Below are 24,610 nucleotides of genomic sequence, written 5' to 3'. Positions count from 1 at the left end.
ACTAATTGCCTCTTTCCCTTGAAAATGCAATGCGTGTCTTGTCACAGATGCGGGGTGATGGGACAGCTCTTTTTCTATCACAGACCGTTTATGGTGTCATGTAGGACAATTTGCTTTCCCTTACACTTATAAAGGAGGAACCGCTTCTCTCTACGCTAAAAACGTCAGGCTTGTGTCTCAGGAAGCATTAATAGTAAGTTATTACTTACAATATCATTGCTAATGATGAGTTATTATTTATGAAGCTGTTTATTATATCCTAGGATTATTATTTATGAAAATTAGGATGCTGCTCAGAGGGCAAATCACATCTCTTGCGTGTCAGTGCTGGAAACAGCATCGGGCATGTGGTAGGTAACCAACAGATATTTGTTGAATGAGTAAATATTTGATTCTTCTATGGGCAAGGTGTTGTTCCCAGTTGGGGATACATCTGTCAAAGACAAACCTAAGTATGAGACAAAATGAACAAACACTATTTATTCATAAACTTGCAAAAGAACCCATCAGCTGTCACTTTTCTTTCAGTAGAGATTCAAGGGTGTTAGAAGGGAGAGTGAGCTTTAGAGAGTCAAACAGGGAAGGCTAAGACAACCTCTGACTGGTCAGGGTTCTGTGAAGGTGGGATTTTTGGAAGCCAGAATGATTTTCTATAGGTATGCATGGTGGTTCTAGGTTGGCTACTAATGTGGGGACATTGTTGAAGTGAATGCTAGGGGCGGAGAGTTTCTTGTGCTCAGTCACTTCCTGGAACACTGTGGTATTCAATGGAGTGCATTTTTCATGGTCAAAGTCTCGTGATGTTCCTTCAGGGGAAGTTGCCTGTGACCTGCGTTCTCCCTACCCCTACCTCTCTTTCAAAAAACCCCCCAAAACCAAAAACCAAAGAAATGCACAAAACCCAAACAAAACCAAACAAATTCTGTCTCTAAATTGGCAAAAAGCCTCCTAGAAAACCCAAAAGTTAAAAAATAAATAAATAAATAAACCCCAAGATTTATATATTCAGAATAAAAAAATGACAAAATGCAACAAAAATGAATGAATGATATAAATACAACTATTCATGAGAATTCATCAGATGTAAGTGAACGTGCATTTTTATATTCAAGCCTTATTTAATCATAGATGTGATTTCAAGGCAAAGACAAAGTTCAATATTTTATTGGAATTTAGGTAAGATCAGTAAAAAATGTACCAAAGAATCAAGAGCATGCTTTCCATAGGTGTCACTATGCTTACTGAGCAAAATAGCCATGGTAAAACAAAACAAGACAAAACAAAAACAAAAAATAAAAACAAAAGCAATTTCCAAATGTTATTTGATGTTAATTGCAAGGATTCACAACCTTTCTGATGGCTCTGACTTTATTTATAAATTTATGAAACTGCCGTCAGGGAGACAGTATTAGTGACCATGGGAAATTTTGAGAAATTAAATAGACCCTTGGCCTCGTGCCCAGAAAAAAAATGTCAGCCCTACACAGAAAACCAGGCAAAAGATAAAAAAGATTCCATTATATCTATAACACAATCTTCTTATGGCTTTAGTACAAGTTTCTTCTCTGCTAACAGAAGTCCCTGCAGAAGGTTTAAACAATCTCAACAATTTCATTATGTGAGCGTAGCTAAATCCAATAATGTAAAAGGGTTTAGAGAGCCTTCCCATATGCTCAATTCCATACCCTTTCCTTCTAGGGGAAGTCAAAGAACTTGGCTCTCTGGAAACTGATTCTACTCCGATGGCCCAGAGCACAAATCTTGCTTTGTTGACATCAACGTAAGCTCTCCTGAGGACACACAAAGAAGAGAAGAAGCCATTAGAATTTCTCGTGACCCTGCTCCGGGCCAAATCCAGCTTCGCTTAAATGAATGAAAATGCTTGTTACATGGCCCAAGAAGCCACTTTGTCCATTTGAAAATTAATTAGACCATAGCTGGATGAACAACAGTAAGATGTTTTCACAATGTTCTTAGATGGGTGACCCTGGCGACGGGCCCAATTTTAACAAGTTTACCCTAACACTAAAACATGGCCTTTTGGCTCGGCTAGTGCCTACAATTATAACGTTTTCCTGAATGGTAGCCAACAACTAGGCACGATCCCAAAAAGAAAGGAAGCAAGGAAGAGAGTAGCTACAACTTTTCCAAGCAATCGTAATAGAGGTTGTTCTTGAACGAAATTTTTTGTCTCAAGGAGCCAATTTAGTTACCCATTGCACAGCTGGGTTTGGAGAAAATGGTAAAATCTTCTATCTCATGATCCACTGTAGATTACGTCTTCTTAAGAGCAGAGACTCTGTTGTTCCCTGTAGTACTTTAAGTACAGTGGGACCACATAGAACTAGAAGCATAAAACACAGGCCTGTGTGTAAGTCTGTTTTCCGAAATGTCAGGAAGAGAGTGCCCATGGCAGGCTGTGGTTAAGAGAAAAACGTTGAGTGTATAAGACTCGGAGCCGCTCCACTCCCAAAGAGCCTAAGGGCTATTTTTAAAAGTAATCAGTATGTCGCTACAGTTAAGAAGGTTGTTAATAAATATCAGACATGACAATATGACTGATGCTAATTATCTGTAATGTGTGGCTAACGGCTGAGATAATAGGAGTTGGACCCCTTGTGTGGAAAATAACATCATCACAAGAGAGGAGCAAAAATAGATTTTGGAAAGCTTGCCCAATCCGCAAGTTCTTTATCGATAAGAACTGGTCTCAAAAGTTGATTCTGTCCTCCTGAGAGCTGACTAGGGCCAGGGATAGACATCCAACTGCAATGGGGCTGGTACATTGCTTTTCTGTCTCCACGGGGCTCCTTCAATCTCTTCTCCACATGCTCTCTCTTTCTGCGGCAGACGATGGAGGGTCCTTAGGCATGACCAAGATGACTAAGAAGGGACGCCATTCGGCTGATGAGGGGAATAGTTCAAGGGTGGAGAGAAGGACAAAGAAAAGAAGTCATGTCAGTTTTAGTTGCTTAGTACGTAGGAAGATTATAAAAGCTGAAGAAAAATAATGGAACAGATTATCAGGAATCCTCGAGAATTCCTTCCTCTTGTTTACCTCTGACTGGGAATTTATACAATTCAAGTGCTGAAGCACCAATACTTAAATATACTTTTTCAGTTTTCCTAATGTAGCTCATTGTTTTCGGACAGCTCTTCCTGCCCTCCTGAACTCCAGACCTTCTGGACATACTTGTACGGCCTTCATAGTTACCAACCATCATCCCTCCCAATGCTCCCTCCAAAACAAAGTAATTAGGTCTGGGCTCTGGAACATCTAACGTGGTCAGAAATCTTTTGGTGAGGTGGTTGTATGGGTGTCAGAGAACAGGTGACTCAGGAAAAGAAGGACATTTCATAGCCCTCCTACTGCTTCCATGGAGAGAAAGGACTGATGTTGATTTACATAAATTTGGTTCAACAGGTGATTCCTTGAATTGAGTACAGAAATCACATTGTGGGGCGCCTGGGTGGCTCAGTTGGTTAGCCAACTGCCTTCAGCTCAGGTCATGATCCTGGAGTCCTGGGATCGAGTCCCACATCGGGCTCCCAGCTCCAAGGGGAGTCTGCTTCCCCCTCTCGTGCTCTCTCTATCTCTCTCTCAAAGAAATAAATCAAATCTAAAAAAAAAAAAAGAGAAAGAAAGAAAAAGAAAGAGATCACATTGTGTCCTCCTACGGAGTCACTGGACTTCACCAGATGAAACCTGTCCTAAGTTACATGATAGAATTGGCCAGTTTTCTCTAGAACCTTCAGGAGGTCACGCCTGCGAGCAGGGAGAATAACCTGATTTCCTGAGGGCAAGCTGGCTATTGTGGGTTTGCCGAGCTGTCGCTCTGTCCTTTCAAGGAAGCCTCCCTTAGAAGTTAGGCTCCCTGTAAGGCAGATTCTGTTCCCATACTTTCGGCCAATAGTTGGAGTGTTTTCACCCACCGCCCAAACGAAAACTTTCACAGAACATCCAACAGGTATGCAAAACATTAGATGGTGTCAAGTTCCTATCTGCTGTATGTTCTCTTCCAGCTAGAGGAGAACTGACAGAACGGGCCATTTTGACAGAGTGGACTGACCAGCAAAGGATCATGAGGAGGCAAAACGGAGACTGCCAGGCTGGCTAAAAGGTCATATAATAAACAAGAAAGGGACACCTGGGTGGCTCAGTCAGTTAAGCATCTGCCTTCAGCTCAGGTCATGATCCCAAGGTCCTGGGATGGAGTCCCAAGTCAGGCTCCCTGCTCAGGGGACAGTTTGCTTCTTCCTCGCCTTCTGCCCCTCCCCCTTTCCCCGTGGCTTTCCCCTCCCTTTCCCCCTCCCCCTGCTTGTGCTCTGTCCCCCCATCCCTCTCAAACAGATAAAATCTTTAAAAAAATTTTTTTTTAAATGAACAGGAAAGATTAAAGAAAAAGTCTTATCTGACAAATACACAAATGGGATTCATCACAGGCAAACTAAAGTGTTGAATGTAAAAACAAATCAATAATAATAATAATAGCAATTTGTATTTTTCGCAATGCTTTACAGTTTTCAAAGAACTTTCAAGTATGTTCTCACAGTGGAATCTCACGACACACAGCAAGGAAGGGGGTTGGTATTATCACGCCCAGACTGCAAATGCAGAAGCGGATTCTCCAAGGAGCCGGGAAATTCTGCCAGAAGAACCAAGCAGAACTGTGGTAAGGGCACACAAGATAAGGCGAGAGGACATAGGTTGGAATTTTGGCTCCCACTTTTTCTTTTCCAAATGGACTGGAGCAAATTGTCGAATCAGTCTGCTTCACTCACTTTATTTATCTCTAAAACTGGCCAATGTACAACAGCCAAGCACTGTTCCAAAATACATTAATTATTCTCCCAACAGCCCCATAACATAGAGTCCCCATTTTTCAGATAAGAACGTTGAGGCAAGTAAAGATTTACTCGCTGAAGATGACACAGCTTGTAAGTGACATCGGTGGGAATCAGACTCAGGCGGGTAGCTCATGCCCACTCACCCCCCGCCGTGCTCTTGTTGGCTGGTGAACCGTAAATCACATCATGAGACTCTGTTGTGTTTGACATAGTGAGAGCTCAACATAAGGTAAGTACTCCTTCCTTGTAAAAAAAGCTTTTTGTATTTATTAGCTGTCTTTCTTATGCAACGGGTTTCCACAAGGGGACAGGGGTCGGTTTTACCCACCATTATAGTCCTAATGCATAGAACAGTGCCCAATCCAAAACAGGGGCTCAGAAGTTATTTGTTGGTGAATGAATGAGTGAGCAAAAGAGTAAATGAAGAAGGTTCAAACTTAGAAGTCTTCTTTGAGGGAGGTGGGGGCCAGAACAGAGCAAGAGCTATTCCCTCTGAACACATTGTTCAAGACTGGTGCATCTCACAATTCCATAGAAATACCACTCATATAAAAGTTAAGAGTCTGATGAAAAGGGGTCTTTGGAAGCAGAGTGAAATACGTGGTTGAGACTTCAGAGGTCAGTCCCTGAGTCAGGCAGAAAGGTGGCAGAGGGCAGTTTTGGGTATGTACACACCTGTTCACCTGCCACTGCTTTCCTCCCCTGCCTTCAGCCTCGCATGTACCCCCACCGCAGCCTCCCTTCCCTCGAGTTTAGAATCTGGCTGTTCCCCTGCACACACCTGGAACCCAAACCTCCTGACTCCTATCTCAGTTTCCTATCATGCCCTGTGACCTTAAATGCCCCCAGAAGGATCCCATAAACGGACTGGGATCCAAATGAAACAACTCGATTGAACTTAGGCAGAGAACTGAGAGTGTCCTTTAAATGCCAATAGGCATTGCCTTTGGCATAACAAAGGAGTTAAAACATAATTAAGATCTGAAGACTGATTACAGGAATGGGTATGATTATTTTTATTATTTTTCCTCTTTCTATCTCTGTGATAGCATGTGATCAACCTCTGCCATGCTCCGTTGCTTAGTAGCAGACAGTCGGAGTTTTAATTATATACTAAAATAAGCTAAAGAACAGAAAACTGCTTTATGTCTAATACGTATATATCAAGAAAGGCATGTGACAGCATCTAAATTGCCTTAGTCCCTGATAAAGAGTGCCTCCGGTAGGGTTGTCATGAAAAGATCACGAATGGAGTAGGAAAGCATTATTAATAAAGCTGCTACTCTATTTATATGTCCTCCATTGTTTGTGATTCCTTGTTAGAAGCGAGAAATGAATTTTTATCTACCACTAATTTCATCAGGTTTTTTTTTTCCCCAAGTCAGAAGGAAAAAAAAAAAAAAAAAAAAAAAACTTTTGTCAATTGCACTGCCAACCCTGGTCCTCCAAATAGAATTCTTTTCACTCCTCCAGATCTGCAATTCCCAAAATATTGTATCTCGCAATAAAAAATTAAAGAATTGGTTCATTCATTCTTTCCCACATTCCACGAAGTTGTGTTCTGGCAGCAAACCCCAGCGGCATTCTCTGCCCTCACAGAGATTAGATTGGGGACGGAAGGGGGAAATAATCAATCAGTAAAACAATGAAAAGATCATCACAGACTATAACAAGGGCTAAAAAGAAGGAGAGTGTATGACTTCAGATTAGGTTTAGCTGCAAGAGACGGAGGATTCACAATCATTTTGCTTAGACCAAGGCTGTGGTTCAGCCACAGCAACTTCTTGACATTGGTACCCCTTCCCCTTGATCCGCGCCTCGTCTCTTTGCTTGGTTCAGGTTACTATGCTGGACCCGTTGCTCTGTGTGTTGAATAATGATTGTGGTCTCAAAAGCTTATTTCTCCTTTTACATTAAAGAAGGCTCTTCAAGGGACGCCTGGGTGGCTCAGTTGGTTGGGCGACTGCTTCCGGCTCAGGTCATGATCTTGGAGTCCCGGGATCGAGTCCCGCATCGGGCTTCCTGCTCAGCAGGAAGTCTGCTTCTCCCTCTGTCCCTCCCACTTCTCATACTCTCCCTCTCTCATTCTCTCTCTCTCTCTCTCAAATAAATAAATAAAATCTTAAAGAAGGCTCTTCAAAATGGATAAGGCACATGGGATGCCTCGGAGGCTCAGTCGGTGAAGCCGTTGGGCTCTTGATTTGGGCTCAGGTCATGATCTCGGGATTGTGAGATCAAGCCCCACGTCCTGCTCTGTGCTGGGCATGGAGCCTGCTTAAGATTCTCTCTTTTCCTACCTCCACCCCCCAGCTGCTTGTCTCCCTCTTTTTCTGTAAAAAAAAGAAATAGAGAGAGAATGGGTAAAGCAGCTTCATGAATTCATCAAGGACCTAGATTTGTTGTTCATCATTCTAAACACATGGCTTCTACTTCACAGTTCAGGATGATGGTGGCCTGGGTTTCAGCCATTGCAACTATAAGAAGGACAAAGCCAAGAAGAGGACCATAATTCTCCCCAACACTTAAAAGATGTTGTGGTGTTTTTCCCAATAGCCAGATGCAGCAAGAGAAGCTGGAATATGTAGCTTTCATTCTAAGTGATCATTGGCCCGCCTGGAAATTGAGCAGTATTTATTACCAGGGAAAAAGGGAGAGCAGATAGACGGTACCAGATATTGCCACGCAGGGTGATGTGAGGGGCAGTCAGTGATACAGGATGTGTTAACTAGGATAGTCTTAGAAAGGAGTTAACAATCAAGGTGAAACCCAAAGGATGCAAGTGAGCTCCCCATATGTACAGCAGGGAGAGGACACCCAGCAGAAAGAATGTCTTATTTCAAAAGAGATTGACTTAGGCTTACAGAATAACCTTGACCTTATTTTACAAATAATATTATGCAACTAGTAAGTTTTTCTGGGCTGGATGATAGTCTCTTTTTTTCTATAATTCTTAGTTCTCCAGATTTCAAAGCATGTTACATGATGGGAATTTTCGAGTTACTGAAACAGCCAACTACTGGCACCCAGTAATTTTGAACCAGGTAGGAAGAGAGTTGAGAATGCATTTAGTAACAGACTATTTGATGTATTATTTAGGGGTGTGTCTCTTGGGGGAGGGGAGGCAGCCAAGCCAGAAAAAGTGTGCATCTAGTATGTCTTAGAAACCACCGTGCGTGGTGTAAATAATGCTAGATTCAGACAAAACTACCTACAAATTAGGGTATTAAATCACAACTCACATTACAATAACATGATTTGGTTTGGTGTTCACTGGAATAGAACTGATCGTATGGAACTAATGTGATGTTTTGTGTGAATGTCACATTAGTTATGCATTTGTTACATGAGATCGTGGGTGCCAGAATGTAATTCATTGGAATAAACAGAAGAGCCTAGTGGCATTAAAGCCTAAAGCTATAAAGGGGAATTTGCCTTCATTAAGCCTTCTCATACTATAATTAAGGTGACATTACATCCAGCGCATTTTCTTAATAAATATCTCACACTGACATCAAACAAAGGAAGAAATCAGTAATACTATTTATTTCTGCAGATTTCATGCGAACAAAGATCATTATATAGTAAGTGGTTTTTGTCTAAATATATCATGCAATGACAACACATCCTAGCACTGAATAGAGAGATGGTGGGTTCAGCTGCATGGTTGCGTATGTGTGTTTCAAGCCTTTCTCTTGACTCTGTTGACCAAACCATGGAAGAGGGGAACTGTGGCGATTCTTATTATGCTTTCGGAGCAAGAAGCTCTGAGGATGTGTGTGTCTTTTTAATAGATCAGATTCCCTTCATCTATATGTGGCTAGCTGTAAACCTAAGACCTAGCTATGAGACCAAAAAACTCATGTCTGTTCTAGAGCTGTTACAATGTGAGCTTTATTGTCATGGGCAAAGACGATGGCCTTATTACGTCTGTTAACTCCACTTAAAACAAGGTTTGACATAGAGTAGTGGCTCAGAAAGGTTTAAATGAATGAATGGTAACTTTCACTCACAGTTTCCACTTACTCAACAGCTAAGTCTCTATCAATGTATTTGATGGAAATGCAAAATATAATAAAACTCCAACAGAAATAAGAATTGATTATTAAAAAAATGCCATAGAGAATTTTTATTGCATATATCCACTTCTCCCCATAGACTTCCGTACGAAACCTGGAATAGATCTAGTGAACACGGATCGTGGTACACATCTTGAGGTGTGCAAAAAAGGGAGAACTGGTTTCATTTTTCTAAAACTAGATTTAATTTCTCCTTTGAATCTATCACCTCCTATTAAGGAAGTGGAAGATTAATCTTTGTCATTGGTGAGTTCCTTTCCTTTTCCCATGGGGTTTTTGTCAGAGTTTCCTGCGAATATAGAAAAGAGGCTTTGGACAAAGCAAAGCACTGTGTCTCCGTGGCACTCTCTCTCGTCCTGGGTGATGGCTCCATGTGGGTGAATGATGAGTCTTTTTTCATCCTCCTCTGCAAGGTCCTTCCCTAATTGGTTATTTCCTTCTTCGGTTCCAGGTCTTTCGAGTGGGTGATGCTGTCGAAAGCCTGATCCCACCTCAATCCTGCAGTCATCATGTTTTCCTCTAGAACACTGCTTCTTCTCCAGGAACTCACCTGGGAAGAGTTTCATGTCCTCTCAGCTCTCAGATCCCATAAAACTACTTTTGGTTTTTTGCTGTCGCCCCAGCCTTTAACCAAAATAACAGTGCACAAGACCTGTCTTTCTGTCTCTACTCTCATTACTCTCCCTCGGACCCCCTAACCAGAGAGTCTTTGTATCCAAATATTTATCCTAGGCAGTGATAGTCTTTTCTATTTTCCTATGAAGACCCTCCACGGCTTTTCCATTTCTGAAGAAACATTCCTGTTCTGTGTCCATAAGCTCAGGACCGTTGAGCTTCAACGAGTGTGGGTAGACCAAAGAGAAAGTTACAGTATTGAGGGAAAGTCTGGCTAGCATTACAAAAATATTATTCCTCTCAGTGAGTGTTCTGTAGGCAGATGAGTGGGACTGAACAAAGGAGGAGGGAGGCAGGGCTGGGGAGTGGGCAGAAACCGGGAACGCTGTTGGGCTGTGGAGGGACCAAGTTGAAGGTTTCCAGAGGCATGTTCTAGAGTTCAAATCTTAGAGGTTGGGATTAGTCAAGAGGACACAGCAGCCAGGGAAGACTGGGACCACTCGCCAGAATTTGAGTAACAAGTTCCAAACAGAGCCAGATTTATAGGAGGAAAGTTTTACGAAAAAAACAAAAAACAAAAAAACAAAAACAAAAACAACAACAACAAAAACAACAACAAAATGAGACCTCAGATCCTTGCCACTTGCATCCAGAGTGGCATCCATGTTTCCCTGCTCTGGAATCAGAGAAAACCTGGGATCGCTAGATGAGCTAGCTGAGTACCAGAAATAACACTTTCAAAAAAAAAAAAAAAAAAAAAGAAAAAGAAAGAAAGAAAAAGAAAAAAAAAGAAATAACACTTTCTGATTTCCAAGGCCAGGTCACAAAGAGCCATGCTGTTTGTATCTGGGTTTTTGTTTCTTTCTTTTTTTTCTTTTTTCCTTCTTTCTCTTCTTTCTTCCTTTCTTTCTTTTTTTTTTTTTTGAAACATTTGCTCTGGGGTTTCTCCTTCTCAGAAACGAGCCACCATGCTGGGAGAAACCCAAGCCACGTGGAAAGGCCACGTGTGGGCACTTCGGTCAACGGTCCCAGCTGAGCCAAGCCTTTTGAGTCAGGCAGGCCAGGCGCCAGACTTGTGAGTGAAGGAGCCTCCAAGTGATCCTAGCCCTTGGCCATTGAGTCACCACCGGTCCCTGGACTCTTCCCAGCTGAGGCCCCAGACAACACGGAGCAGAGAAAACACAAGCCACCCCAGCTACGTCCTGTCCAGATTCCTGACCTGCAGAGTCTGTGAGCCCAATAAAATGGTTTTTGTTGTCTGCCATGATTTGGGGCTGTTTTTTGCCTTTTTTTTTTTTTTAAAATGCAGTAATAGATACATGGAACAGACTGGAACCAAGAAGAGAAACAGCGGAAAAGTAGCAGGCTGGCTGGAGATGCCCATTGCTTTAATAGAAGGCCAACCCAAGGAAAAAAAAATCAACCTCCATGGCACAGAAGAGCTAACATTTATAGACTGTCAGTCTGTGACAGGCACAGACCCTTTGAAATGTACTGATTCAGTGAGTCCTACGCTGTGCAATGTAAGAAGTATTACTTACTGACATTTTATACAAGAGGAAAAAGAGGCAAACAGAGGTTCGGTATCTTGCCCCAAGTGACTCCTCAAAGTGGAGGGCAGTGAATCCAAACCCAGTCTGCCTCCAGCACCCATGTTCTTAACCACATTAGAGAGCCTGGTATATGGGCCAGAATCTGTGTGGGTCCCGCAGAAAAATCTGCAAACCTAGAGAAGGTTCTATTAGCACTTTTGATTTATAAGAAAAAACAACTACTGGCCTTTTCCCTCAAGAAACTCTATTTAAAGGATAGGAAAAACCACTTTTGACATTCTCATACCGTTTCAAATGCTATGACCAAAAGCAGGTTGGGCTTTACGGCCGCTAGGATATGCGGGCTAGTAAGAGTTGCTTTTTTATGGAGAAAAGACAACTCTGGATTCAAAGAGAACACTGGGGTATAGACACAACTGGAGAGAAAATCACAACAACCGTCAAGTATGAAAAGATGTATTTTGCATTTTCTCTCATGAGACTTCACCTCAGCCTCTGCAATGGGCCCTGTTACTCCCATCACCAGGACAAGGAAACTGAGACTCAGAAAGCTGAAGGTATTTGTCCAAGAACGTATCACATACCCCATAGCCTTATATAAGGATAACAACAACAACAAAAATGCCTTTCTAGACCTCTTTTCCTACAGCGAATCACAACCCACAGACAATGAGTTTGAACAAGTTTTCAACGTCTCCTGTATGATTTTCAGTTTTGTGCAGTGTATGTTGTGTGTATATGTGTGTGCGCGCATGCACGTCTAACACTCTATGCTCAGCAGTTCCTCATCTCAACCTGGATGTGATTAAAGTTCCGCTGACAACCAAAGAGATAATCAAGGCTATTATCCAGCCTTTTATAATAATCCCCATAAACAGAAAAAAACCTGCCTGCAGGTCTCGCTAACCGAGGTGAGATTACATTTGCCAAGCTGTTTTGCTTCTTGCTGTTACAAAAGGGCAAGACTGTCTCGTGAGCTCCATTGTGGATATCCACAAAATCCTTATCCAGCTTTTCAATTCTATTCTGCGATGCTCATATAAGCCACAAAGGGGGATGTGATTTGCTGTTGCTTAAGCAGGGAAAAAAAAAAAAGAAAGAAAGAAAAACTCACTGATTTAGATGACTTGAGTAGAAAGGCCAGTAGGAAAGGGTGAAAATCCTGAAGTAATGTCATTGAAGAAAAGGATGAGGAAGAAGAGAAGGAAAAGCAGGAGGACATGGAAGAGGAGAGAACATTTCTTCCTTTGAACCGTAGACTACAGAGCATATAGTATCTGTGAGTATAACTAAATTGAAAGATCTCAAAATAGAGACTTGAAATAAGTCTCTATCTGGTCCACACAGCTGTCCAGGGCCTGGTGGGAAAGCTCTACTATTGTCATCAGGGTATCTACTCCTTCCAAGGAATGGAGGGCTGCTCACATCTTGCTATCCGGAATGGAATAAACTGGTCACACTGAGTCACAAGGAAGGCTGGAAAGAAAGCAAGCCAGCAGTGTGGCTAGGATCTGAGTGAAAACTCAAAGCATTATATCACTAAAAGGAAGAAGAGACAACAGATATTGGGGAACAATTATCAATTTATGCCACGGTCCAGGGATTGGGAAACCATAGTCCAAATCGGGCCCACTACCTGTTTCCGAATAGCCTGGGAGTTAATATGGCTTTTACAGATGAATATTTACAGTCAATTATATGCTAAAGGACACTAACTTTGAACCCCAATTGAGCAAAACATTACTCCCTCCCAAAAAGGGATTTTATTCTTTTCATGAGTAAAACTGTGTTGCAAAAATTATACTAGATTATCATTATTTATACTTTGAAACTCATTCATACAAAATCCATGGAAATTTGTTTTCTCCTTCTCATTCACATTCCAGGATCCTACCCTTGATTTTTCCTGTTGGCCCAGAAAGCCTACAGTATTTTCTACCTGGTTCCTTAGCGAAGAATTCGCTGACCACTGTCCTTGTCTGGACTGGATTAATTTAGTGACATTTCTGCAACGCGTGGAGGGAAGAATGGCCTGTGGGTGGTATAGGAACCCAGGAGCCTATGATCCCAAGGAGTCTGGCCAGGGTTTCTAATTGTAGTAAAATGTCCTTAACAAAGTCACAAATCTAGCAACTTCTGTTAGCTCAAGCCCTGTGGGAAATAGGAATGTAAGAGAAAATAGTCTCTGCACAGCCACAGTCAAAGCCTGAAAGCTGTTCTCTGATAGTCCTCCACGGTGCATTGCCCTCATACAAGACACAATTCCCTTAACTGTCAATGACTTGACTGGGTTAGCCCATCTCCCAAACCCATGGCAGGGCTGCAGCAGTACACGGGAAGGGGTTAGGGAGGAAAGAGGACTGGGTAACAGCACTGTCTCTAGGGCCATTAATACCAGGGACCACAACCTCCATTCCAGCTCTGAAGTCCCCAAGGACACTACTGTCTTACAGTTCGGTAAAACAAGGATTTTACAGATGACCCTGGGCCATCAAGCTCAGGTAGAATTATAGTCATTATATTCTGTATCAAAAGGCAGGCAATAACACACTTGAGAAAGCCTGTCATCAAAATAGCAAAGAGACAATTTGGACCATTTAAAGACTAGTTAGATTATTTAATTCGTATAGAACTCGTACTCTCCCAAGAACTCATGGGAATAGGATGTGATGATGTCCTTGTAAATATATATATATATTTTTTAAAGATTTTATTTATTTATTTGGCAGAGAGAGACACAATGAGAGAGGGACCACAGGCAAGAGGAATGGGAGAGGAAGAAGCAGGCTTCCTGTGAAGCAGGGAGCCTGATGTGGGGCTTGATCCCAGTATCCCGGGATCATGACCTGAGCCAAAGGCAGATACTTAATGACTGAGCCACCCAGATACCCTGTAAACATATTTCTACAGTCTCAGCAAACAAATGATATTTTTTTCCAATCTAATATTTTTTCCAATCTTATTTAGATTGTGTTATTTAAAAAAGACTGCATACTTATTGATAATATTATGGCAAAAATTGCCAGTACTTTTCCACTGATTGAAAATATGATTATTTTATATATAAGTGACTGGAAATCAGCCCATTGGTTTAAAGAAAGGAGGAGGAGGCAGAGAAGGAGGTGGGATAAGGTGGAACAGGAGGGGGAGGAAGATAAAATCAAATGGGCTGTGAAGGAAATAAACAAGATGGTGTATTAGAAAAGAACAAACAAAACTTCCTTTCTGAAAGGTGGTCAGTGCCCTCTGAGGAGGTAAAAGTTAACCTGGTCCTAAACGATAAAGAGTCCAGGGGTGGAAGAGCTAGAAGTAGGCACCCACACATGAAAAGGAGAAGTGAACAAGGGCCATTGGAGGACCACCTTCCCAGTTTTCAGGGCTGCCCCTCTCCCTTTCAGAAGGACAGAGACCACCTGACTCAATGGATGGAAACATGATGAGGCATGACCTATCAGTCTGTCCCATGCCCCTGGCAACAGTGATGGGTCCTGGGATAAGCACACTGGCCAATCTGGGCCAAGGAGACTCTAGGAGGAGAGCAACACCTCTTCCAGGCTGGTTGATAAACTGCAGGGGTGTGTTTGGGGCCATGACTCATCCTGCTGCCTCACCGGGAGAGCCTGCATGAGAAGGAAGCCAACAGAGAAGACAGCCGAAGTGAGTAGGAGACACCAAACCATTCATGATATTGTCATTTGAAGATCTGAGGTCACCATGCCAAGTTTCATCCATGGAGTTTTTTTGTTATGTGACCAGCAAATCTCCCTTTCCAGTTTGAGCCAGATGGGAGTTTGGTTTCTGTCACCTGCAAGAGAAAACACCCTGACAGCCCGGGGGGCTTTGGAAATAATGGAAGTAAGAGTCCTTGTGTATTGAGAGGCACTTGTGCTTCGAGAGTCCTCTCAACATCTTGTTGAAGAACTTCGGTCTTAGGATCTCCATGTGGGGGAGGGGTGTGAGCTAGAGAAATGTTTGTGGAAAACTAGCCATGAATGATGAGGAGGGAGATACAGCTCTAGGGAGTGAACACCTTCTTTCCCTCCCTTTCCACCGTCCTGCCATTAAAGTAAAGAAAAATCAAATCAATGCACATGGGAGGAGTAAGAGACTGGCAGAGGGAGAGCTTGCCCAAACCTCTTGAGATCTACATGCTTGAGTACTCGTAGTTTTGTCTGTGCACAATCTCTTTCCCATTTTAGGCTCAGCATCACTCCTGGCAATCTGGGTAAATTAACCCCACCTTCCTTTCCTATAGTTCACACAGTTTAGGGCTGCTGAGGGAATCTAGAGGAGTGGACCATGTGACCCAGACCTGGCCAATTGGCATGTTCCATCTTCCCGCCATGGTCCTCTTAGTGGGCCTGACCAGAACTGATCCAGGGACCTGACCATGGACACTGGGAAGAAAGTGCTGGCTTTCAGCTGGACTGTGGGGGTCCACAGGGAGAAGATTCACCCGCAAAGAGGAGCAGAGAATCAAGAAAATGAGAGACAGGCTGACTGAATGCCTTTAAGCCCTTAAATTCAGACACACGTGAAGTGACATTTACCATTTCAACTTTGCGGTCCTATAAGCCAACGAATTCCTCTGTCCCTCCAGAGCCAAGTTTCTCTTTTCACCATTTATTTCCAGGCAAAGCGTGGAGGCTGAAAAAAACAAATCATAAAAAAGGTGTTGAATGAAAGAAATCTCTGATCTCTTTTGTAAGGGATAGGAAGATGTGTTAATGTATTTTCCCTCAGACTTTGTAATATGGCTATTTAAATTCTATAACATTCTTAATACTATAATATACCAGATCCATGACAATTAATGTGGCTTTTGTGGGTTGGCCTACAACCAATTAACTGAACTTTTGAGATATAACCTATCTGTTAGGATTTGCCTGCATTCAAAAAAAAGAAATCATTGAGGATCGCCTGGCTAGCGCAGTTGGTGAAGCCCGTGGTTCTTGATCTCAGGGTTGTGAGTTCAAGTCCCACTTTGGGTGTGGAGATTACTTAAAAATAAAATCTTAAGAAGGGAAAGAAAGGACAGGAAAGGAAAGGAAAAAGAAAAGAAAAGAAATGAAATGAAATCACGGAGAAGACTCTGTAAACTCTGACTACCACGTGGTTCTTAACTCCCTTCCACCAATAATCAGTGAGCAGGACCCAAAGTTATAAACCCCTTGTACTGTAACCACGATCTGCCCCCTTCTTCCCACACATCAGGTATTTGTATTTAAAGGGGTGGGATACATGCAATACGAGGGACTACTTTTTACCAGTCATAGAAAATATTACACACTGAGGGCACCTGGGTGGCTCAGTGGGTTAAGCCTCTGCCTTCGGCTCAGGTCATGATCTCAGGGTCCTGGGATCGAGCCCCACATCAGGCTCTCTGCTCAGCGGGAAGCCTGCCCTCCCCTCTCTCTCTGCCTGCTTCTCTGCCTACATGTGATCTCTGTCTGTCAAATAAGTAAGATCTTTAAAAAAAAAAAAAAGAAAAAGAAAAAAATGAAAAGATACACTGAATGTGAGCATAAGAAAATTTGTATTTCCATTATAAATGATGGCATAAATTACTTTTTAAATTCAGGAATAATAATATTTTAATGGCAATAGTTCCCTTAACCAGAATGTTATATTTTACAGTAGAAATCCAAACCTCAGCTAATCTGCTTATTCAGGAAGAATTCTTTGGTGACAATGGTTTCTCCCCACAGAATAGTAAATAAATGTAAGCATACTTAGGAATAAAAGAAGTTATCTTTTATCAGCTCTATATAATTTCCGTAAGATCTCTGGAATTTCCCAAACTATGTTCTTTGGAACCATGAACTAGTGTTTTACACACACACATACACACAAAATCCTGTGGTCAAATAAGATTGTGAAACATTCAATACTACTGTCAATCCTGAAAACTCTCAGGGCATACTAGCACATTGGAAAATGTGAGAAGTCTCGCAGTACAGATACCTGTCCAAATGTGTTTCACACAGCATTTCCCAACATTAAGTTCCTAAAAATGAAATACGGTGTTTTGCTTCCTATCCCAACCTCCAAACCCCAATTCCCCAAAGCAACTTTTGGAACAGCTTGTGGAACTAGTTCCATAAAGCAAAGTTTGGGAAACACTAGTTGAGTGGTTTCTATCTACACAGATTTTGCTGTCTGAATAATATGGAAGACATTTTGAGTGACAATTACACCCATTTGGATTTAACTTCAACTGACTCCATAATTAGAAATTTAAAATGCAAATTTTTCAAAAGCAAACTGCCTTTACCATTTAGAAATGTTGCTGAGACTTACTTGGATTTGCGTACAGTTATATTACTTTCCAGTATATCTGGTATAGGTAATAGGCTCCAAAGACCTATAAATATTGAACACAAATAAGATTAGCCTTGTCTAAATTTTATCTATAAACAAGGGCTTGACAATTTTAATATGACAAATGTGCTCTAGTTCATTATTCTTTCTTTCTTTTTTCTTTCTTTCTTTCTCTCTCTCTCTTTTTTTTTCTTTTTGTACATGCCTCTTGGGAAAACTGGGAATGGAATGGAAGCTTTTTCATTTACATTCTGCACAAGATGTATATTACGGATTCATGTTAGTATGGGTGAGGACATGAAGCCATTGCTATTGAGCCTCAGATGTGGCAGCAAAGAATTAAGAGATCATCACCATCTCTCACTAAATATAATGAAAATCTAACTTTACAACACTCCTCTTAAACGAGCTTGCCTCATGCTACTTGGCTATGCATTAAATCTTGGCATACACAAAAAATAAAAACAGGGTAGTTCTAAAGGTTCATTTCTGTTGGCTGGATTATGAAGATTAACTCCTCAGATGGTGTTCCAAGAAAGTCATCAAATGTAAGTATAATTGAAAATAAAAACCTAAAAACCATTTAAATATTGATAGGAAAGTGAACAGACAGGATATAGTCAAGACATCGCTCTTTAGATACATAACATCAGTGTCTATCATAAAGGATTAAAAAGTTTAATTCTCTAGGGACTATAATGGAGATTTCAACTTCAGTAAAGCGCATTTCCTGAGAATAATATAGCATAATTATTCTCATAGCAGAGGCACCCGTGCAGATTATACACATTTAATACAATTTAAATTTTAGGTCATTTGTGCTGATGGTGTTTTTAAAAGGTGATAAATTGGGTTTATTATTCTGTAAAATATTCTAACCCCGGGTCCTAGATACAGGGCAGTCCTCTTCTCGAAAGCACCCTGTGGCTTCTGTCACCTTGCCGGTTCACACGAATATTAGCTCTGTGCTAAAATGCAGCGTTTCTCACAACATATGCCACCATTGATACACACGATGACTGCGTGAGGTCCAGGGAGTGGGCGCCATTTTCTTAATGGAGGGTATTATGATCATACAGTCACAGCTACCATTTACTGAGCATTTACTATGCGCAGCCAAGCAAAAATTCTCTTCTGTCTGTTTGAATGGACTTCATAAGACCACCACGTGGTCGCCGCTGTTAGGTCACCGAAGAACAGAAAGGAAATTGAAGCATTGAGAGGCTAAGTAACTCACTCAAAACCACAGAGCTGGAAATCAGCAGAGGCAAGACCGAAATTCAGATCTAGCTGCCAGTCCATGTTTTGTCACTTCGTGGATAGATTTATCGGTTAAGTGGGTTCATTTAATAGAAAATTTAATAAATCTAAATCTGTGAATATGAAATAAAGACACACAAGCTGTAGGCAAATGTGTGATGTTCAGGTAACAAGGCTTTAACATATAGGATGTGGGTTTTTTGTTTTTTTTCCTTTTGGCAGGGGTTAGCTGAAGATTAAGGATCCTTAGAGCTTGTGAGGTGATCGTGAAGAGGCAAATGCCAGGACAGGGTTACAGTTCTGCTGCAGACCTCCTGACATGAAGAGCTCCAGCCTTCAGCTTACCTGCTTTCAAGGTTGCCCAGAAAACTTCTTCTTGACATAGGAAATCTTCCTACTTTTACACGTTTTTAAGGCATCACATAATCACTTTTCTATGGGAAATATAAATAATTCAAATAATTCTGAAAAAGAAAGGGCTTGATTATTGTATATTACAATTTAAGAAAAAAAAATCTAATTTAACAAAAAGCTGACAATCAGGTCAGAAGCATTACGGGAAGTTTCTTGCTCGTTTTCTCCAGAGGTTAAACCAGAATATTTTTTAAAGAGGGCAGAAGTTTAAGGTCTAGCTAGGGAATAAAGACATGTTTTGTCTGACACTTCCCAAGTCAAATCCAACATTTATCAAATGATTCTTAAGTGCTGTATTTAAAAAAAATACAGCCAGGAGCTGGCAACCTGGGTATATTAAGCTTTCATTATTGTAAATTTGTATTTTAAAAACCCAATGTCTTTTTCGTAAATATGCAAGGGCTTCTCTGACAATTTCTCTTCTTATAAAGCCACCTCTCACTAAAACATGTTAAATAAAACTCCTGTATCTAAAATGAATTCTTGGCATCTGGGAGTTTAAAATCTCCCCCAAATTCAGAGGTAGCTGGGGGGAAGCTGTATAATTATAGTTCATCTGAGTGCAAGTCATAATCAAAAATGTTGAAAACTGAGAAGTAGTGTATTAGAATGGCATTTCAAACAAAAAAAGTACTTACTGGCAATTTAAAAATTTTCCTGCAATTCGTTATTCATTCCATCGGAAGAAAATGTGCACTACCATTTTGGATAAGGCAAACAATACTCAAAATTGTCATTAACTAAAAACAACTGGCCACCACTATGTGAAAAACCAAATGCTTTAATGAGGCTATCAAGAACAACAGTTCAATTGTTTCATTGGATACATTAATATCGATCCATAATATACAGTGCTATGGACCATACAGAAATGATTGCTGCGTCCAACAGCAGGGGACTATATTATTAACATTACAGTACCAAGCGTCCGCAAGAGACAGTCATTTGTCTTTTTTTTTTTTTTCCAAGAAATAGGGTCTTTTAATATACTGCTATCAACACTAACTTTTCCCCAGTGCATTTTTAAAAAATATTAATAAGTGCATTCCTTTGTGCTTTATTTTATATCTCTTAACTTCCTATGTATTTTATTTGTTCTTATTGCTTTATTATTTAAAAACAACCAGAAAGAACTTTGTCATCCTGTGTATGTCCAGGTTGGTTGTAAGGGTTTTTGGCAAAGTCAAAGGGTTTGGTATTTCCATGGCCTTATCCGGAGGCAGGTGGACAAGTTTGGCATTTTGGTCACTCCATAGGGAGGCCCGACCCCGAGTCACAAGTGTGCTCTCAGGGATGAGGGGAGTGGTGTGGATCATTCTCTCGCGGTCACAAACGACGACCCCAAACCACCGCTTCTTGGCTTAACTAGTCCCTAAGACAAATCCACACTCGATTTGGCAAAAAAGAAATAAATAAAACCACCCCCCGAGGCTGCAGCATTCTCCTGGGCTTCCTCACCCGCCACTCCGAGAAATTGTCTCTTAAGAAGAAGGGGATGGGGAAGCAGGTGGCAGTGAGCTCAGGAGTTGCAAAAGTCAGGACAGTGGTACGAGATGCCATGCTTCCTCTAACAGAGCTTTGTGTAAGGTCACTTAGCCCTGGCCATATTCCCTGGGCCAGGGGCTCGTCAACCTTGCTCCGTTTTCAAGAACCCTCACCATCAGCTAAAGAAAACAAACATCATACCGTAGCGATCTTGGACTTCTGCACCCAGCTCCCCTCCTCCCATATAAATATGAAGAGAAAAATAGACAATGCTATGATTGTATCAGTGAACACTATGGTACAGTTAGCTGTTCATGCAGATTTGCATCACTATTCTAGGAAAAGAGCTATACAATTAAGGGGATTGAAAGAATGGGAATTAATTTTCCCTACCCCCTTCGGTAATAAAGCTATAAAACTGATCGCATCATCAATGTTTCCAAGGATTCTCATTGCCCGAAGTGCATGGGAACTGTGCAGTTGATTATTTTCATGGAAGCCATCCATTCATTCACCTGACAATCACACCTTCTCTTTGAACCCTCCAATACCCATCCGCCAATTCGTATTTGACATTTAAACTCATTTTCTTAAAAAAAAAAAAATTCCTCCTGAATAAGATTTCCTGATGAAAAAAGTTGGCACTCTGTCACTAAAATATATTTAATATGAAAAATACCATCTTGAAACTGTCTCCTATATTACGGTTCAGTCAGTGCTAGTCCAAAAAAGACTACTGCTATATTTAAGGCACTTCATTCTGAATGGATATGCTTTATGCCACTTGCTATTCAATTGTAGGCTGCTACTGAGAAATTCCATTCAACAGCCTGGCTCTTAACACCATATGTCAGCTGTATAAAACACGTAGGCCAGATAGATTACATGTAACACTACTGTTATTGCAAAGGACCACACAAGTAGATAATGCACTGAAACTAACTTACAACTTTGCTGCTTGTTGAAACACTGTTATCCAGTAACAGTAATTTGCCAATACAGTTATTTCTCCTTCCAAAAATTCAGCAGCTGTTTGCTGAAATAAACCCCAATTTAAATGACCATTATGGGCGTATCAATGCTATGGTGATCATTCTCCAAGAATATTGCTACTTTTATATCACTAAAAATAAATATGTAAGTTTATTTTCTCTAGAAAGCCAGTTTTTGCCTATTAATACTACACCTTAAACGTGTGGAAAAAAACAGTTCCAAGTGAGACGGTAATATACAAAATATTTGCAAAGCTCTCTTTAAACACAAGACCTTGCATAAAAGTTTTCTTTCACGTGGGTACAAAGAATGCGGAAAACCACCAGTGAGTTGTAAAAATATTGAAAACTTGCCATTTTAAGATGCATATTCTTACAAATTAATACAAACATACTGAAAAGAACAATGATAATAAAGAATCTGTACAAATCAAATGAACAGTAAAACATAATTTAAAAATAAAAATAGGAAAGCCAATTAGAAATGTGCCCAGTTTGGTTTTCTTTATCAAAAGTGAAATGGGAGAGAGAGAGGAAAAAAAATTTTAAAAAGGACAACTTTCAGTGCTCCTCAATATTTTGAGAGGACATTCATTTCCTTTTGAAATAAAATATATCTTATGGAAAACTGAATCACACTAACTGATGAGGAAAACTGTAACAGAGCACAGAGTGAAGAACAGCAAGATTAGGGCCCATGTGTCAGGGCCTCGCTCTCTAACCCTTCAATTTCACTTGCACCTAAGTAAGGGATCAGTTACATTTTCTAACCAGACAATCCTCATGAAATTGGATGCACTTTTTTTTTTTTTTTTTTTAACAGAATATTGTATTGCCTTAAATAGCTTGCAGTAGAAAGACTAAATGTTGTTAAAACGGTACTGGATCTTTAAGGCAGTACCAATGAATCAATACATTTACAAAGTAAAAAATGGTTAGTTTGGATTTCTTCCTTTCTTTCCTCAATCTCTTACTCTCTGCCTTTTTTTTTTTTTAAATTTTTGGTTGCTTTACATTCTTTCAATTAAACTTTACATTTAATTTCCAAAGATGTCACAGGCATTAAAAAAAAAAAATCTCAAACCAAGTTTCCCCTGAATAAAAATGGACAGAAATTTCTCTGATGCAAAATCCTCTTGCTCAGAAAGCTAAAGTCCGGGGCGAATTCAGTTCGCAGATAGTGTACACTCATTGTACAATACTTTGGAGGCATCTGTAGTTGTAAAATAGAATATACAAGTCTGTTTCACAAAATTCTAAAAATAAAATATATCCTGGGCTATTGATAAAGCATGAAAAAAACTTCCATATTAAAGGAAAAATTATCAAGAAACCCCCTTCGGGGAAATTAGGAAACCTACGAATCGAGAAAGGAAGCAGTTTCGGAAAGCGCAGGGCAGGCCGGCCCGCTAACAAGCGTGCTCGGCTTCTTCCATGCTCATGCTGCTCCTTCGGCTGCTTGTTTTGGAAGCTCCGGGGGACACTGACGAGAGCAGCGGGTCAGTTATGCCAACGGGAGAAAGGGTGTCATCCATCAGGATGTCTTCCAGTTTGGATCCCATTTTCGTGGGGACGCTATAGGCTTGGTTCCCTTCGGTCCCCGCGCCAAGGTTGTTGTTGAAGGTGATGGTGCCGTCTGTGAGATCAAGCGTTGTTGTGCAAGGTAGGTCTGCGTGGTGCTGAAGGAGGTCTTGGTTGCAGTTCTCGAGAGTGGGTTCTTGCTTAATGATCCGATTCACCAGGTCGGGGGAGCAGAGGCCCGTGGATGGAATAAGCGAAAGTCCGTGAGCTCGAGCCTGCATTTCAAGTTCCTAAAATGAAAGCGAAATGTTTCAAGAGGTGGAGGATTTTAGGGCAATCCAAGGACTGTCTGTGGTACTGTAAGGGGGTGTATGTGTCGTTATATACCTGTTCAGACTCACAGGCTGTACGACACCAACAGTGAACTCTAAGGTCAAACAGGGACTTTGGGTGATGGTGTCGTGCAGTGTAGGTCCACCAGTTGTAGCAAATGTACCACTGTGGTGGGGGGCGTGGCTGGGGGGAGGTGGAGTACCTGTGGGAGAGCAAGGAGCCTACAGGGAGTCTCTTTACCTTCTCCTCAATTGTGCTGTGAACCTAAAACTTCTCTAAAAGTAAAGTAATAGGGGCATCTGGATGGCTCAGTGGATTAAGCATCTGCTTTTGGCTCAGGTCATGATCTCAGGGTCCTGGGATCGAGTCCTGTGTAGAGTTCTCTGCTCAGTGGGGGTCTGCTTCTCCCTCTCCCTCTGTGCTATCTCTCGCTCTCAAAGAAATAAAATCTTTTTTAAAAAAAGTCTTAAAAAAATCTGACAGAGGAAAAAACAACTACAAAAATAATTTTTTTGCTCTTTTCAATTAATAAATGTTATTTCTTCCAGTAGAGCATTTTAAATGCTACACAGATTTCATTAGGTATTAAATACAAAGACTGTCTCTCCCAGATGTTCATATTCCTTAAGATAAATTTTAAAAACACAGAAATAAAAATAAATATAAAAATAAAATTTCAAAATGTGAGCTGACTGAAAGAAAATGTTTGGTAAATAATACAGTCCTGGGGTCCCTAAACTCTGAACACATATCCAGGGGTGCTGCAGTGAACTCGTAGGGCACTGTGACATTTTCAGATAACTGGAGAAATAGCACACTACTCCAAGAACTACCAAACTCAAGAAGCCTCATGGTCTCAGCAGTAAACTGTGCGACATGCTTCTCCATAGCATATCATTGTAAAGCCAGGTCTTTGGTGGTCACTGTGATAAAAAGTAAGAACTGCATAAAAAGCAACACAGGATGAGAAATGAGGACGGCACTGTCCAACTGGATTCCGCAGCTGGAGAGGTTGTGCAGTGTGCAACAGACACACACAGCCCATTAGCAAGTAACACAGTTATTAGAAAATCAAATAAAAATACTGTTTTTTGGGGTGCCTGGGTGGCTCAGTGGTTAAAGCCTCTGCCTTCAGCTCAGGTCATAATCCCAGGGTCCTGGAATTGAGCCCCGCATCGGGCTCTCTGCTCTG

At 41.1% G+C, this 24,610-nt stretch overlaps 1 protein-coding gene and 1 long non-coding RNA gene across 7 annotated transcripts in view; both read right to left on the bottom strand.

Annotated features, from left to right (window-relative positions):
- Window positions 1-1,134: 1,134 nt before the first annotated feature.
- On the bottom strand, window positions 1,135-18,994 carry LOC131824122 (uncharacterized). Its single transcript, XR_009350756.1, has 3 exons — window positions 17,393-18,994; window positions 15,643-15,739; window positions 1,135-2,904 (listed from the first exon to the last, which is right to left on the bottom strand). It is a non-coding gene; the product is annotated as an uncharacterized LOC131824122 (long non-coding RNA).
- Window positions 18,995-19,852: 858 nt separating this feature from the next.
- Window positions 19,853-24,610, bottom strand: part of MITF (melanocyte inducing transcription factor) — a 218,851-nt gene continuing 214,093 nt past the window's right edge. For all 6 annotated transcript variants that reach the window (XM_059161483.1, XM_059161482.1, XM_059161484.1 and 3 more), the window contains exon 10: window positions 19,853-23,375. In XM_059161483.1, coding sequence (XP_059017466.1) covers window positions 22,974-23,375 — 402 coding nt within the window. In that variant the 3' untranslated portion in view covers window positions 19,853-22,973. The remainder of the gene's footprint in view (window positions 23,376-24,610) is intronic.

Source organism: Mustela lutreola, chromosome 2 (genome assembly GCF_030435805.1).
Source record: "Mustela lutreola isolate mMusLut2 chromosome 2, mMusLut2.pri, whole genome shotgun sequence".
NCBI lineage: Eukaryota > Metazoa > Chordata > Mammalia > Carnivora > Mustelidae > Mustela > Mustela lutreola.
The sequence above is the reverse complement of the archived record's forward strand: the minus strand, read 5'-3'. Positions and strand labels throughout refer to the sequence as shown.